General features: G+C 31.7%; 1 protein-coding gene across 1 annotated transcript in view; it reads left to right on the top strand.

Annotated features, from left to right (window-relative positions):
- The window catches only part of LOC145307326 (uncharacterized), a 68374-nt gene that overhangs the window by 33646 nt on the left and 15798 nt on the right, over nucleotides 1-18930 (top strand). The window contains exon 2 of the mRNA XM_080149708.1: nucleotides 6700-6803. Coding sequence (XP_080005834.1) covers nucleotides 6700-6803 — 104 coding nt within the window. The remainder of the gene's footprint in view (nucleotides 1-6699; nucleotides 6804-18930) is intronic.

The raw sequence follows: 18930 nt of genomic DNA, 5'->3' as shown, positions 1-18930 counted from the left end.
TGTTTCGTCAAATTTTACAAAAAAAATGGTAAAATTTGACTAATTTTTTGGCTAAAATTTTTGCTGGTAAAATTTACCACGAAACTGGTATATTATACCAGGTTGACCAGCTTTACCACTTTTCTGGTAAAACGAGTTTTTTTTCTGGTATTTCGTAGAACCTGGGTTACATATTCTAATAGGATTTGAGTTGAAGAGTACATGTGTGAATTTAACCCAAAATGTAATGTAAATGTTTTCCTTAAATTTAAAATATTTTGACGCGCCTCTCTCACTGTGACAATGTAATCTTACTCAACCATAAGGAATAATACATTAGCTTTCTAGTGAACCACTAATATCCTCTTTCCTACTCCATAACTTTGCTATTTACTAGAGGCTACGCCCCTAGGTCTAGAGGCCCCTAGGGCCACGACAATGTTTTCTTTTCAAACAATGTTAAGATCAGCTGCTCACCAAAAATTTATTTTTCATCGAAAAATATTTTTTTGTTTGTTTTATTGTGATTTCTCTTGGGAGGATGGTAATTCCCTTCCTCAAAATATCTATAAACTTTATCAGGAGCTATGAGGAAAAAGGAAAACCATATCGGTTTAGTTGTTAGCGGGATCCTTCGGTATACACTCAAAGACACACATAAAAGATCCTTTTTTTATAAGGATTGTTGCCTAAAGTTAGGTTAGGTCAAGTAAGATTTATGAAATCCACAGGGGTGTATTATTAGCTTCCGTTATTTTATGATTGAATATGTGTGGATTCTTGGTAACACACTTGATAAAAAAAGATTCTAACAACCATTCTTATCCTTCCTTTCTCTCTCTAGAATTCTTTAACACCGTGTTTATGCTTTTAAGTCTTATCTACTTCTTTTATGTACATTTTTACAAATAGAAATAACACATATAAATTAATGTTTTTTTTTTCCAGTATGGCTTCGAATCCAATTAATAACTGGTTTTGATCTTATAATTGTACATTTCTATATCCGTGGAAAGCTGTTTATAATACGATGCGATAAGTTACTATTTATTTTTTCTTGCAACTAAATGTTCTTAATGCTATAATCCTTTTCAATAGAGAGGAAACAAATTTTAAATAAATATGTAATTTGAAGCTTTCCCTCAAGCTCTGAATACCTTATCTTATTTATCAAATTTAAATATGAGTGGGAGGTTTTTTTCCTATGACTATTTGCCTAACCCCTACAGAAGCCCTAATCCTATTGTGTCCTAATCCGGCGGGGCTACAATATAGCTCATCATTACCTGACCTAAAATAACAAACAAACAAAATTTCATAAATAAGGAGAGTTGAGTTAAATGATCGACAAGGTTCTTTGAGGGAAAGTGCCAATACAACATTCTTTGTTACCTAATACCTTTCCCTGATTTTTATATGTTATTTTCTTTTTCATTATCTTTTTTTGTTCCTTTATCTACATTTTAATTGTCTCTCTCATCGCTGTCAAATCTGCAAATGCTTTCAGGCAAAACTTTTAAGGAAAACAAGGAAAAAAGACATTCAAAGATTTTTTATTAGAACGTGACAAAACAACATTTTTTACCTGATATTATAAAAAAAGCTAATTTTTAGATGTATAGGATTAAAGATTTATTAAATATTAAAAATTACAATTCTGAATTAAAAAGACAGTGAAGTATAGAGGTAAACAACAATTCATTACATATGTAATCAAATGCTTTGATATAGTCTAAGATACATTAATAATAAAACGTCAATTAAAATTTGCCTTTGTTAGGTTATAGAGAAGCTTTTTTCATGTTTTTATGTATATTTAAATAATCATAGATTATTTGTATATTTTCTTTAAAAAAAGACATTAAAAATCAAGTCATATGCAACAAGAGATTTCTATCAATTATTGAGTTATATAGCAAGGTGTTAATTATATAGAAGTTATGCATTTAAAATTCTAAATTCTGTTCTTTTTATGCGGTGACAAGAAAAACTTGATTCTTATGTGAGTTTTTTAGTAGCGCGGCTACTCTATAGCTAGAGTACGGACGTGAGACAGTCACTTCATGATTGTCGAGTCTATAAGCAGAAAATACATTTGGTAAGCCGATTCTGATAACCTAAGTACAAACACACACACTTTTCTATCCCCCCAGGCCCACCCCTACCACCCCTCTACTCTTTTCTCGATTTCACACTTAAACCACACTGGTGCACAAATTATATTGCTATAATATAACTCGATTTTTTTGTCGTTAAAAATTATTTTAGGTTTATTTCAAAGATTTATTGAGAGTTTTTGTCTACCTTATATTAATCCTACATATATTTTATGGATTGTGATCTTTGAACATATGGAAAAATTGTCTTTGTTATTTTGTGCAGTTTCGGATTCTTTGTAATTTGTTCGATTATAAATATTGAACAAATGCGTTTCACTTTCACTGTTGCTAATTTAAAAAATAAACCGATTTTCTACAAGCCTAACATGTAAGTTTGTTTGTCATAATTTGTTGAATGATATTTAGATACGGTTTTATATATAGATTTTAGGATTATCAAATAATGTTGGATGTACTGTTAAACGTAAATAGTTAAAGCTAAAGGTTTTATAATACCATAATGATTTTTTTATTTATAAGCAATTTCTTTAGAATAGATTTAAACTTAATAAGTCAAAACGAAACCATAAACTAATATTCTATTATACCAAGTAGTAAAGATTTTCATTCCTCCGTTTAGATCTTGCAACTTATAAAAAACATATTGAGCATTACATTACATTTATTTTGAAATGCGTAGCATATTTGATTGTGTGTCTCTTAGGTATTTTATTACGCTTTTCATCACAAGACATTTATTTGTTTGTCGATAAAAAAATTAAGTCATCAGATTTGTCAACTGAGTAAAATATTGTGGAGTGAGGAGCACTTGCCTGTAAATATTACACAGACTTTTATGAGCAGGTTTTCTCATTCATAAGTTATGAAAGTTCTTTTAAATCTTCATTAGTTTGTTTAAACTACCAGTGCTCATTCTTATCACAACAAGGAAAATGCTGATTAAGCTGATCAATTATCTATGTTTCATTTTTACTACAGCCATTATATTAAGTAGTAAGCGTTTTTTGTTTGTCCCGAAGGATCTCGCTAACCGCTGAACCAATATTGTTTTCCTTTACATTGAAGATTCTGGGAAGGTTTTTGGGAGGATTTCTTAACCCCCCTCTCCAAAAAATAATATTTTTTTACTCTTTTGAAACTCAAATTTAAAATGGGATGAGGTCGACTTTTTCCCCTCCTACCTTAACTGCCCCTAGAGGCTTCTAGGGGCGTAGCCGCTAGTTTATAAAAAAAAGTAAAACCCTTCATAGTGTTGTATTTCCAAGATGTGTTTGACAGTTGTTTAAAACAAAGGCTTGTATATTATTTTGATTTAAATTGAACTCCATTTATTTAATATTTACACTCTTATTAACTTTGCTTGTGTGTGTGTGTGTGTGTGTGTGTGTATTGTATGAGTATGTGTGTGTGTGTGAGTGTGTATTGGTTGATTGAATGTATGTACTTGCATCCATCTGTGCAGGTTTGTAGCTGGGACCAGAGTAAAGTGTCAGGTATTGAAAGGTTTCCTGATGTTAGAATAGGAAATAATGTCAATACATCAACAATACAAACAATTGGTAAACGCCCTATTTCTAAACAGTGAACCCCCCACCTTCTTCCTCAATGATTGAGAGGACATTGGACTGTAAATTAAACTGGCACCTAAACTTCTATAATAACACTATCTTAGTCGTTGGATTAAAAACTTTGAGCACTATTTTCTAATTATATAGGTTAGTTCCAAACTAGTTGTGTCCAAACTTTCCAATCAATAATTTTAAGATACAGAAGGGGTAATCATGTTTATCATCATTGTTGATGTACATGAATTTTATGTCTTACATTTGTTTTAAAAACGTATCTATAGACCCTTTTAATATCTTTAACACTGCAAGACCTTAATCCTGTGGGAATCTCATGTTCTTGTTTTTACTCAGCCTAAAAGAACATTTTATGCTTTCAGAAAACACTTAGTTGCTTCACTTACGATTGGAAGAATTTTATCAAACAATTAAATCAGAGCAAAGTGGGGAGTTGTTTTCTAAAAAATATTAATAGATTAAGAAAATTGTATACTTTTTTTATGAATTCATGTATGTTTCCTACATTTTAAGAGGCAGTCGAAGGGCGAAGGCATATGCTTTTGTTCATTTCCATTGCGAATAGCGGCTAAACATCAATCATCAGCAATATATGAAATAATAAATACTGTAGGGTTGGGCCGGATACTTTTTTGGCCGGATACCGGATACCGGATATCCGGCTGATTTCAAACGCCGGATATCCGGCCAACGCCGAATATCCGGCAATTATCCGGTTATCTGGCCAAATTACCGGATATCCGGCCGGATAACCGGCCAAATTACCAGATATTAAAGTAGTAAAAAAAAATTTCTTCAGAAATCTTATATAAATTTACATAAAGTTAAACTTATTCATAAAAAATGTTCTTCTAGCTTCAATAATAAGAAAATTATAGCCATTTAAGATTTTAAAAAGCAGAGATTTTTGGTTTAAAGTATAAAAAATTATAGAGCCGGATATCCGGCAGGATAGTTTTAATATCCGGTTTCCGGCCGGATATTGAAGATGGCCGGATATCCGGCCACACCGGATATCCGGCCCAACCCTAATAAATAGCCTTTCAATAGTTCTTTAGAAGCAAATTACTCGACAACTGCTGATTTTAAAAATAAAGGAGTTACCATTACAGCCCCTACTAAATAAAGTTGAGTGTGAACAAATCTTAAATTTAGGCAGTCATTTAAAACTCTTTTCACTAGCACACATTCCCTCACACCCACACCTACACACACACACACACACACATACACACACACACTTACACACACACATACACACACAAATACTTTTGTTGTGATTGCATTTTCTTCAATACATAATATTCTGCTATTGAATTATTTAGAATGTTTAGAATTAAAATTTATAGAAATCAAATAGAGCTGTGCTCATTTCAAAGTACATATTCTTGTAAACATCGGGAAAATGGAGGTTAAAATAATCTACACGCCTTTCTTACCGCCATCATCCTTATAATAAAGTAACAAGGTGTTTTTTTGTACCAAAGGATCTCCCTAACCACTTAACCGATATGTTTTTCCTTTACAGGGTAGCTTCTCATAGTTCCCTGGAAGGTTTATACCTATTTTTAGGGTGTAACCCCCCCCCCTTCCCAAGAAAAAAAATATGGGGGGTTGTACTTCTTTTTGACACTAAAACTGGGGGGGGGGGGCAAATTCAATTCACCACCACATCTAGGGGCGAAGCCGCTAGTTGACAATATACCAATAGCAAAATTATTATATAAAATTTAGGGAAAGATTTTTTATCAGTCTAATGTTAGATTTTTATCTTTATGAAATTTTCATAGAGCAAGATACATCCTCTTAAAGTGTACAGAAACCTTTCAAAATAGTTTAAATATTAAAATACATGTTTTAAGTAAAATACTAAATATGGAATGCATAATATTTTCAAGAATCACTTAGAAACCAAATCTGAAGAAAAATGATAACAACATTCCTAAAAGCAAGTCTTTAAAACATATTACCTATACAGTATGAATCTCTAACAAAATAAAAAAAAACTTGGTCAAATATTTCAGTAAATTTGACTTCTAAGTTACTTGAGCTAGAAAAATGCGTCGATTTGTTTAATTAGTATATTTCCTTAATTCTGAAATTGATATACAGCTTTAATTGTGACAAGTTGCTTAGCCCACAGCATCCATTTTTGTGCCCTCTAACTTTGACCTATATAAAGATTCTAAAGAAGTATAACTGAATCAAACTATGGGTTGGCTATTTACAAATTTTGAGACAAACAGACAGAGATATAAACCAGGGAGGGAGGGAAAATTGGTTTAAGACAGTAGTCTCCAAAGTTTTTTAATGCCATTTTCTATTCGTTGGCTTAGCAACTTTTGGCACTATTATTGAATTTCAATTGGTTGGTTCATTAACTTGAATGTCAACACGTTTCAAGTACTAATTGAAATCCATAGAAGGGGTAATTTTGTCTATAATGATTGGGTATTTACATTAAGTAATTGGCCATTTTCTCATCCCTTTAGATCACTGCAAATAAACTGAATTTTCCCATTTTCTTAAATCTTGTATTCCAAAATATTTGTTCTTGTGTCTGTGTTGAAAGTTTGAGCTTCATGAATTTATAATAAGCTAAACAGACTAAAATAGATTTATGTACATATAAATAAAATAGAAAAAAAACAATACTACAGTACTTTTTTTTCACTTTTTCATAAAGCCTAAAGGGGTGTGGAGAAAGGGTAAAACGACGAAACTCACAATTTTCTTACCTCACGCTACACCTACTTTGAATTTTCAAAAATCTTTGCAGCAGTAATAGTAATTAAATAAAGTTAAGGGTCAAAAAGGCTTTTAATTATTCTATGAGCTTTACAAACTGTATTTCAAGTAACTAGCTATTGTGCCCATAGCCTATAAATTGTAATAGCTAAATCTATTTAGGTTTAATAGCCATAAAAGTCATGAAAAGCATAACTTCATAGTTCTAATACTTTGAAAAATCAAATAAAATAATTAAATGTAATGGAATAATCTATATTTTTGTTTAGATGTCATTTTCTGGATTTACTTGGGTGCCCAACTGTTCTCTGACAGCCATGAAGTATCACAGGCATGGATTTGTTGAGACCAGACCTTTTGAGCCCGGACAAAGGTAACACATTTACTATAAGATCTCTAAAACATCTGGAGTAGCTGGACAAAGTGTCTAAAAAATTAGCCATGTGACGTCATAAAAATGAGGGAGATTAGAGGAGAAGTGGGAAAGAAAATCACTCATTTTTATGACATCACAAGGCTGATTTATTTAGACACTTAGTCTAGTTACCATCTAGAGCTTAAGTTTTAAGTCAATTTTTAGGGTACTTTTTGCTCCATTCCTACTTCTTTGAATTCAGAGCACCTAGATGCTTGGGGCGCATTAGCTAGTTTGCAGTTTGTTAAGGAAAACTGAATATGTGATGCAGAAATCAATTTTAAAATGTCAAACACTTTCAGCTTAATTATATGTCTGTTGTCGCAAGAGCTGACCTAAACTAGTAAGATAAAGGGTTACATACATTGACTTCAAAATTATGGATTTCTGATTTTTTTTATCTCTAGTCTATTTTTGTACTAACGAATCTCGTCTTCTTTTAGTATTACTTTATTATAAAGCACTGGCGGCTACGCCTCTAGAGGCCTCTTTTTTTAAATATCTAAATTGAGAAATAATTTGTCTATGGTCAATCAGCTGTTAAATTCATGTCTCTACGCAGCGACACTATGCGGCGGGAATATTTCAATTTTTTCGATTTTTTTGTGATTTCTCTTGGGAGGGTGGTGGTACCCCCCCCTTAAATAGTTATAAATCTTCCAGGGAGAATCTATCCTGTTAAGGAGAACCCGATCAGTTCAGCGGTTAGCGAGATCCTGTACAGACACACAGACAAACATCCTGTTACTTTAGTATAAGGATTAAAAGAACTAACTAGTTTAAAATTTTCAGTGGCAAAGTATATGAACTTGATTTAAATGTGCTGTTTTTCTCATGCTTTCCAAGGCTGTGCAATATAAGTTTAAACCAAGGATCTAAAGGGATAAGACAATGGCCGATAAAATGATGATTAACAAAATTACTCCTTCTGTAGATTACAATTAGTTGTTAAAACATTTAAACGCCTACTTAATTAACCAACCTATCAAAACAAGTGATACTTTGACATTATACAACATTAATATGAATTTATAAACTGCAGCTTCTAATTTATTAAAGCAATCATTCTCGTTTAGAGAATAGTTATTTCTTTCATCGTATTATAAACGGCTTTCCGCGGATATAGAATGTACAATTATAAGATTAAAACTATTTTTTTAGCCCCGAGATGCCGAAGGCACAGGCTAAAAAAATCTTATGATTGTACATTTCTATATTCGTAGAAAACTGGATATAATACGATGCTAGACATAGTTTTTTCGTATGGATGAGAACCGGTTCCTATCCACCGGATTCGAATGAATACGAGAAAATATTTTCCTCATTTTGTTTGTTATATAATATTATATTAGAATAGAAAAATTTAAACATCCCTTTATCAATTTAACAATACCTTTTGATAAAACAAATTTGCGATTTTTTATTGTTAAAAAAATGAATTACATTCTTTGAATTTTAATTTAATTTCATAAACAATATTTTTGCGTTGTATAGATTTTTGTAAAATAAAATATTGCTTCTATATGAAATTTAAGGGAACGAATTAAAAAAAAATGCGAAAACCTCAGGAATCTAAATTAGTGTCGACCATACCCAGCTACTCAAAGACATCGAAGATCTACAGCTTAATGATCACATAAAAAGATTTTTATGTGCATACATCAGAGGTCGCAGTACATATGTAGAATTTAGAGGTGTAAAGTCAAGCTACAGAAAGATGAAACAAGGGGTACCACAAGGGGGGGTTCTTTCACCTATCTTATTTAATCTATATATGTCTAAGATGCCAGCACCACCAGGTACAATAAAGCTTGTTAGTTATGCAAATGATTCTAATGTACTAAATTCTGGCCCTCATATTGAACCTATCTGTAAGGAACTTAACACCTATCTTAATACTCTGAATGAATGGTTCAAGAAAAGAAATGTTTTTATCTCGCCAGCCAAATCATCAGCAACCCTCTTTACCACAGCCCCAGGCGAAGTCAGGACTCAACTTCCCATCAAGATCAATAATGAGCCTGTTCCCACATAATCAAAACCTAAGTTCCTTGGAATAACTTTTGACTGTCTTTTTAACTTTAGCCATCACACAGATAATCTTAAGACCAAGCTGATTCAAAAGAACAACATATTAAAGGCACTTTCAGGTTCCACATGAGGAAAAGATAAAAAGATTCTATTAGACACATACAAAGCAATAGGACAATCTCAAATAAACTATTGCTGCCCAATCTGGACACCTAACCTGGCAGATTCACACTGCACTGGGATAAACTTCAAACAGCTCAGAATAATGCTCTAAGATCAGCCCTGGGTTGCCATAGAATTACGAGTGAAGACTATCTCCATGCTGAAGCAAAAATAATGCCCGTTCATGACCACTGCAATATGTTATCAAAACAATTTCTTTTGGCAACTCAAAAATCTGACCATCCAACACCAATTAATCTTGACAGCAGACTTCCATCGAGAATCATGAAAAAACACTAAAATACAGATTTGGACGAGAAATTAAAAGACTTGTACCAGAACGACCTATCTCTGAACAAGAATATAAAAAACATCTAAAAACCATACATACAAACTCAGTCAGAGACACCATAAACTCAAGAAATGTCAATAAAGTCCTTGGCCGTGCCCCCCCTGAAATAAATGCCGCTGAAAAGTCATTACCAAGATCAACACGAAGCACTTTATCCCAACTCAGATCTGGATACAGCATCTTTCTTAATACTTACAAAGCTAAAATTAAACCAGATCAATTTTCGAATATCTGCCCAGACTGCAACAGATCTAAACACACAACAGAACATCTATTTAAATGCCCAACCAAACCCACGCAACTAAATCCCACCTTCCTTTGGACAGACCCAACTGCGTGTGCCAGATTTCTTGGACTTCCAACTGAACCTGAACCAGAACCTGATGATCACGGATGAGATGAATTGGCTACTACTACTACTACTACATAACACAATTACTGATAAATAGATTTACATCCATAATGATATTACACAAAATTACCCCTTCTAAAGATTACAATAAGTGGTTAAAACGTTCGAACACTTAACTTAATAAAGAAACCAATCAAAATTCATAAAGAGTCCCCAAAGTTATTGAGCCAACGAATAAGAAAACGTTAAAACTTTGGGGACTAGAATAATAAACAGCCGAATGTCGTTTCCCTCCCTGCAAAAACCTACACATTAACATTAAATATCTACATCATTTTTAAATTCGTGCAAACAGTCTATTTATAAAGAAAACATCTCAAAGGTAGGATTGAGAGAAGAGTGTTTGGTCGACTAACACTGCCTGAAAATAGCATAAAACATGCACAAGATTAGGTAAAGCGCAATCCAATCTGTTTAGTCATATTAAAGCATATTAACACATATCCTCTTTAAAAAGAGAAAACGGATACTTTTTGGATTGCTTTGTTACTAAGCAAAAATTACTAGGAATTGTGTTATCTATCTATCACTTTAGTACTATTAATCTATCTATCAATACTGTCTGCTAAAACTCTTTTGAAATATGTGTAAAAATGTTAAATAGTAGAAAATGCACCAAAAAAGAAATAGGACAAGTATTGATAAAAGGCTAAATTGGTTCAGATAAGCCTTATACAAAAGATATCGAGATATCTCAGTATAACCATGAACATATTTTATATTTGACTATGCAACTCTTTATTATGGAAAGGTTTACCTTCAATCTCTCAATTCTCTGAAAATGGTGTTTTTTTTCTTTGTTGAGACAATGGCAGATAAATTGTTGCACATCCCCAATGATGCACAAAATTACCACTTCTGTAGATTAAAATTAGTGGTTGAAATGTTTGAATACTCAACTTGATAAATCAACCAATCAAAATTCAGAAAAGTTCCAAAGTTGTTAAGTCAACGAATAAGAAAATGTTATTATAAAAACTTTGAGGATTAGTGAATAGACAGCCCATGGTCCCCTCTTACTCTGCAAATACTACTACTTTCAAGTAAATTTTTATAGTAATATCTATTCTAAGCTCTGCAAGAAAATACATCTAGTCATTTGACCATAGGGTTGACACAAGATAAATCATTCTATCCTTTATTTCTCAATAATTTATAGTTTATTAGCGGCGGCGCCCCAATCATCTAGTGGAAGGAAGACAATAATATCGCTTAGAGACATCCCAAATCTCAATTAGTCCAACGGTTATTTAGATCTTAACGGACAAACGAACATAATTTATTTAATATAATAACATAAAAATATCACAACTTATGGAAAAGTTTATAAATTATTGTTTAAAATTGTATAACTTTTTCCATGTAGCAAACATGACTTGAAACTGTTTCCAATTTAATCCTATACTTTTTTTTTAGCGTTGTTACGTCTAGCTAAATTTTTTCACCTATTGACGTGTATTAAATATTTGGGTGGCACATAATGATTCATTTTTCTTGGCGCTTCTTTTTGTTATTTTACTACATTAAACTACTTAAATAAGTCATGATATCATTGTTCTATCGGCTTTAAGCTCTTTTTCTGTTGCTTTTTATAATCTTTTTAGTAAAAAAATTAACTTCAAAATTATGTAATTTGTTTAAATGAATGAATTTTCTTACTTTATTTCTAATTATTTTGTTGTTCTGGGGCATTGGTGGTACTCAGCACCCCCTCCCCTTCACTACTTGAACGTCTTTTACCCTAAATCAAAAATAAACATTATTAATTCATACCAAGAGATTTTTTAAGGGGAAGGATGGGGGTCTTTTTTTCGGAATGCTATTGTTGTACTTAATAATAATACTAGCGCTTGCGCCCCTATCATTTAAGGGCTATGTATTAAAATGGGTAGGTAAGGGCATTAAAATAGCCTTAAACCATCCCAGGACCAATGTTGAGCTTCTTAAAATAAGAAGTTAATCAGTTCAGTGTTCTTTAAAATCTTAAGCTTCAGACAAAAAACCTTACTACTTTATATAATAGGATATAAAAAAAATAGATATCTCATAATAAAGAACTTTCAATTCGTTTATTTATTTATATTTAGATTATTTTAATATTTTTCATGACAATCTTATCATTTCCTCAAAATCTATTATGCTACGCTTTTATAAAAGTTATCATCCACACTATTACTTAAATGTATAAAAAATACAAATGTTAAAGTTTATCCTACTTTCTATCCAAAAATGTAAAAATCTGTCACATTTATTGAATCAAGATAAAATTAGTCAAGTGGCGAGACGACGTAATATCAACCCCCGTCCCCCACCCTACCTATCATTTTTCTTTTAAAAAATACATTGAAAGGCCCTGTGAGCTCTAATTTGACAGGCCTTAACTTCTATGGGGCTTGTATAGATTTGAATTAGTTTTACCTATAAGCAAAGAGTAATCAAATCAAGATGATAACCATAGCCCACAGAGGACTAGTAAATCAGAATGTTTTATTATAGTCTACCTATATTAGAACGTGCTGAATTAAACATACGATCATGTAGCAAATAAGCCTACAGACAACCAATCTTTTGAATGTACCATTTTTGTGTAGAAGTCCTAAATGCCAAAGCTTTCCTTCCATTTACTTATTACGTTGTTTGGGTTAAAATTCAAATTAAGTACATTCCGACGAAAAAAAGTGGAAGATGATTAAAGTCCATCCACAGATTATGACGTCATACGATAGAATAGCCATTGATAGGCCAGTATACACTGTAATTGACCAATGCATGGTAAAATTTGTGCTGGCCTCTCATAAGTTATTATATCGTATGAGGTCATAATCTGTGGAGGGATTTTAATCATCTTCAAAATTGTGGTTAAGGGTGTCCATTGGTAAATAAAAGGAATCTTCTTGACTGCTGCCTAATCTGTGTGCAGTGCAGAAAAATTGAAAGTATGTCATTCATTCCTTCTATCATGTAAAAATAGATAAAATCAATTCTTTTTATGTTTCGTTTAGATTTTTTTCCTTTTTAAGTGTTTTATAAAAAGTTTAATATTCTTTAAGGATTTAATATAAGTATTTCTTGTATTCATCCAAACCGGTGGATTAGAACCGGTTCTCAATAATACGAAAAAAAACTATGTCTAGCATCGCATTGTATCCAGTTTTCTACGAATATAAAAATATACATAAAATCATAAGATTGAAACCAGTTTTTTTAGCCTGTGCCTTCGGCATCTCGGGGCTAAAAAAACTTGTTTTAATCTTATAATTTTACATTTTATCCGAGGAAAGTTGTTTATAAACGATGCGAGAAATAACTATTATTTTAATGTTGAAGAATGGTTAAAAGTGATTATTATAAATGTGTGCATGTAGATAAGCAACAAATAACAATATTTCTATAATAAAAAGTATTAGTTTTGGAGCAGCTACGCTTTTAAGATTTAATTCTTAGAGTCAAACAATATTTGTAAAAAAAAATATTTTTGCCAAATAAACTCTAATAGTTATTGTATTAAAATGAAAAATTATAAGATTAAAACAAGCTAGCCCCGAGGGACTGCTAAAAATTTTATTGTTTATATTTTCATATTCGTGGAAAATTGTCAAAAATACGATGCTAAACATGATTTTTCAGTATGACTGAAAACCGGTGCTAATCCAGCGGTTATTGATCGGTTTCGAAAAGTTTACTTTAGAACTAATGATAAATACAACTCTATACAACTCTATCCTAAGACATTATAGAAAATTAAGTGAACTTCAAATATTTGCACCAAAAAATGGTCAGGGTACTTTTAATATATTACATTATTTTAAAAAATTCTTGTTACCGTGCAAATATTCATATATCGATCAACAACATTACTTAAATATTAGCAAAAATTTAGACCTAAATTAGAGCGGCGCTTGAGTGAATGCATAGGCACTTTACATAGAATTTTCATCTTCAGTTCTTGATATCAAGAAAATTTTGGCTTTATTTATTTGGCTTAGATTTGTAAATCATTTTGGCAAACTTTAATATAAGACCTATTCGTTTCTAACAGACAGGCACTATTAAATGAAGAAAATGATAAATAAGGATGAAAACATCCATAAATGCGAAGTTTAACAACAGTAAGACAAACAAACATTAAGAAATATAGAATAATAACGCATTTGATATTCAACATTGTTTAGAGGTTTGAACAAAACTAATAAATCTATTTTTTTAAAATATGTTTAATATGGACATTCTTAATATTGAATTATAGAGATGCTTCGCTTAAAACTCTTTACTTATTTAAAAATCCATATTCCAATATTAAGGTGACTAGGATGATCACATCGTATAAAATATTATATAGAAAAAAAATCAAAATCAATATATTTAACATGAAAGTACTGACCTTCTAGTATTGATTATAGAGTTGTTACGCTTTCTAAATTTTAACTAAGTTTTTAAAAGAAATTATCATTCAAAGTTGAAAATCTAAAGAACAATTCCAACAAGAAAATCGAAGATCAGCCTCTCAAGTGTACAAAATTAAGTTTAGACACAACAATTGAGAATTATTTCCTATATTAGCAAAAATTTGGCCCTAAATATCAAATATTTGAGTAAATTTTGTTTTTACAAAAACATTCCTCGGCCCAAATAAACCCAGAATTTCCTTGAAAAGTATTCACATAAAATACAAGGTTGACGGTAATACATAGGAAGGCGTCAATGATATGATTAAAGGGTTATAGTCCCTTTCGTGGCAACGCCCTTTAAGGGGCGTTTCTTCGTATTTTCAGAGTAGCTTTTCTCTTATTTCTAGCCCCTGCGGGGCCAATTGCCTAACCCTGTGGGACAATCACTTAACCCAATATAACCTAACCTAAAATAACTAAAAGCCATTTCGAAAATACGACGAATCGCCCCTGAAGGGGCGTTGCCACGAAAGGGACTATACACGATTAAAGTTATGCAATCTCTAAGGTCTAGAATAAACGTGAGGGAAAATTTGTCGTCAATTTGAGTACATAAAAATCTGGTGCAACATCTAATTAATAATATATTGATTATTGAATATATTAATAAGTAAGAAAAAACTTGTAATGTCTAATTAAGGTTTAAGTCATCGATATATATAAAACTTTAAATGGCTGCAAATTATTGTGGGACAGACTGTCTTGTATTTTAGAAATGTATTTTAACAAAAAGAAAAAGAAGATAGAAATCAGGGCAAATTAAAATTCCTATTTTGCTTAATAGTAACAATTGTAAAAAAGTTTATGTCTGTTGGAAATTTATAGGCTTCGGCTAAAGACGAGGTTTCTTAAAAATAAAATAATTTTAAAAATGATTAAACTATTTAAAAGCTAATTGTGAAGAAAAATTATATGTAGAATAAAAGGGTTACACTTTCATATAATTTACCAAAGTGAAGCTTTTCTAGAACTAGAGTTGATCCGTCCGTACAGCCATACATATCGGATAGCTCCTAACATCAATGTAGGCGCGTTAGAATTGTCCAACGATTTAAAACTTTGCATGATAATTCCCGTAACAGTTAGTTACAGTTTGGAAAGTGTAAGAATCCTATTTTTGTATTTTATAAATTATCATATTCAACTAAATAAAAATATGAGCATGTACTTAAACAATATCTTATTCTTGTAATTAAGCGATTTTGCTACAAATTTATATATGTATGTACATTTTTTGTTTTATACTTATATTTTCATATCTCGTTTATCAAGTGTTATTGTTCGTTTGTCCTTACGTCGGATTTGGAACCCCGCTTTAATGAACGTTGTCATCCTTGTTTATTCTTCTCGTCAGCTTAAATCTATTTGATTATTAGAAAAATTTAGTTTATCTCAGATACATAAAGTGTGTTACTTTATTTTATGTTTTATTATTATTTGGCCACAACTTGGTCAAAAATGTTCACAAATCAGACCTTTTTCGACCAAAAATACTCAAATGGTTCCTTTACAAGCCCAATCAATCAGTTTCAAGATATCTTTATATTTCAAGAAAAATTTATGAAAATACTAAAAAACAGCAAATTTGGGTGTTACCTTTTATATGCACAGATACCATAAAATCAACAGAAAAAAATACTTATTTTTACTTTTCTGTCATTTTTAAAGTTTGATTCTGTTAAATTGGCTATTCTTGAAGGGATTTATGCATTGAAATATACTGAAACATAATATTGGTCAGAAATTAATGTATTTCAAAGAAAGAAAATTTTAAAAATAAGAAATTCTACCTCTATCACTTTTGAGGACAGCTGCCAACCTCCAGTTGACAGGATATAATTTAATACTTGTTAGCAATAATAATTAGCCCAAAAAGTAAAACAAAAAGTTTTTTAATATGGTAAAAAAATGATAATCTAAATCTTAATTTTGGGGATGATGATCTGAAGGACGCTCTTACTGGTGGTGATGATGACCCAGATCGTATCCAAGTACATGAGCATTATGACAACTCATCTATTGAACTATGGTCCAATTTTTGTATTTGTAGCAGCCTCCAATTAAAAATTGTAACAAGAAATATAACCATCTTTTAAAAACTACTATATTTTCCTTATGAATTGGAGAATTTAAAAACCATGATTGTATGTTTTGGGATTTCTCTTGATTGGAGAATGCTACAAATACAAAAATCGGACCATAGTTTAATAGATAAGTTGTCATAATGCTCATGTATTTGGATACCATCTGGGTCATCATCACCAACAGCAAGATCGTCTTTAAGATCATCATCCCCAAAATTAAGATTTAGATTATCATTTTTTTGCCATATTAAAAAAATTTTTTTTTTACTTTTTGGGCTAATTATTATTGCCAACAAGTATTTAAGTACATCCTCTCAACTGTAGGTTCGCAGCTGTCCTCAAAAGTGATAGAGGTCAAATTTTTAATTTTCCAAATTTTCTTTCTTTAAAATACATTAATTTCTGTCCAATATTATGTTTCAGTATATTTCAATGCATAAATCCCTTCAAGAATAGCCAATTTAACAGAATCAAACTTTAAAAATGACAGAAAAGTAAAAATAAGTATTTTTTTCTGTTGATTTTATGGTATCTGTGCATATAAAAGGTAACACCCAAATTTGCTGTTTTTTAGTATTTTCATAAATTTTCCTTAAAATATAAAGATATCTTAAAACTAAGTGATTGGGCTTGTAAAGGAACCATTTGAGCATCTTTGGTCTAAAAAGGTCTGATTTGTGAGCATTTTTGACCAAGTTGTGGCCAAATAATAATAAAACATAAAAAAAGGTAACACACTTTATTAGCCAGATGTCTAGATTTAATTTCAAAGTATTTAAATTTTTAATTGTTAGATGTCTAGATTAAAATATCAATGTTGTTCGTACTTAAATAGTCAATTCATGAATTTTTATTACCTTATTTGAAAACTAACGGTGATAAAAAAAAATTGGGCGAAATACATAAAAGGACGAAGGAAATCCCCTGCAAAAAATATAAAAAAATGGGGGGGATTTTTTGTTTTTGGGGGGGTTGGGGGTGTCCCACCCCCCAAGAAAATAGCCTTAAACCACCACAAGACCAGTAGGTATATTCCCTGAAGAGTAGAATCCGATCGGTTCAATAGTTACCGAGATCTTAAGGGACGGACGGACGGACGGACAGACTGACGGACAGCCAGACAGACGAACAGCCAGACAGAAAGACTGCCACAAGTAGACCAAATACCCCAAATTTGAAGCCTTCTGCTTCTATAACAAAAAAGTTCTAAGCATTTTAAAATGACATTTTATGTACAATGAAAATTTTGAAAGAATTGCAATGCTCATGTTGAAAACTTTGAAATTAAACTACGTGGCCTAGAAACAAAATTATAAGCTTATTTTTGTCATAAATTTAGGTTTCCAGTAACTAATTATATTTTTACAATAAAAATACCCATTTTTATAGTCAAAATCATTAAAAAAAATTAAGTTTTACTTGCGTTGTACCGAATGTACTGTAGCCAATCAGAAGGCTGAATCAGCTTAACATCCAATCACAGCAAAGCTTGTATTAGTTTACCCCTTTGTTTCCGCTATGATTTTCGTTTAAAAATGCAATTTAAATCGAATTTTTTTCATAGATTTTGACTATGAAATGTGGTGTTTTTATTGTAAAAATGTAATCCGTTACAGGCAATCTAAGTTTATGACAAAGATAAAGTTATAATTTTGTGTCTAGGCAACGTAATTTAATATTGTTTTTTCTTTTATGAGCATTGGAAATCTTTCAAAAAATCCATTGTACATAAAATGTTATTTTGAAATGCCTAGAACTTTTTTGTTATTGAAGCTGAAGGCTTTAAATTTGGGGTATTGGGTCTTCTTGTGGCAGTCTTTCAGCAGTTAAAGCGTGTTATTTCTTGCAGGCGTCCTTTAAGGAAATCATTAAAAAAAAGGTTCTTAAAAATTTTTCTACTCTTTAGACAATTCTTTTGTATGACTTGGTCATTAAAAAACTGATATAAAGAAGATTCGAATACCTTACGAATCTCTCTAACAAGGATGACAAAATCCATAAAAGCAAAGCTCTAAAATTAGACGGCATGACAAACGAACATAAACACTTTTAGAATGCCAGAACTTAAATTACATAAACAGGATACTGTTCAAGTGTGGTAATACGGCAGCAGACGGACGGGTAGTTTACAGAGTTGCTACGCAGTGGCTTATCAAGTCAAGCCTTCTGCACTAATCCTATTATATCACCATTCACCTCATGACCGCAGATGACCCCGTCGCGCAGCGGTCAGATTGGACTGGCTAAATAGGGGAGGGGCACGGACACTTAGCAACCCCGCGCCCCTCAGGCAACTATACAACCGGGAGATGGTGCCTTCCCTTTTACTACAGCTTACCCCACAGATGTCTGCCGCCGCGGGCTACGCCCTTGTCTCCCACACCCCCTTCAAACCTAACTTATTGTTATAATCTATTTTGTATATATATAGTAACCACCCATTGTAAATGTATTCAGTTAAATATAATTTCTGTATGAGTAAATCCTGCTAGTTTGTTTTGGTAGAATACTTCAAGGCTAGGGGCTCGTTGGATTCGAACTCGCAACCGGTGAGCTGAAACGCTTCGGCTTACCACAACTTGGTGTCAGCGTGTTT

The sequence above is a fragment of the Acartia tonsa genome, chromosome 2 (genome assembly GCF_053477335.1).
Source record: "Acartia tonsa isolate MP-2025a chromosome 2, ASM5347733v1, whole genome shotgun sequence".
Lineage (NCBI taxonomy): Eukaryota > Metazoa > Arthropoda > Copepoda > Calanoida > Acartiidae > Acartia > Acartia tonsa.
The sequence above is the reverse complement of the archived record's forward strand: the minus strand, read 5'-3'. Positions and strand labels throughout refer to the sequence as shown.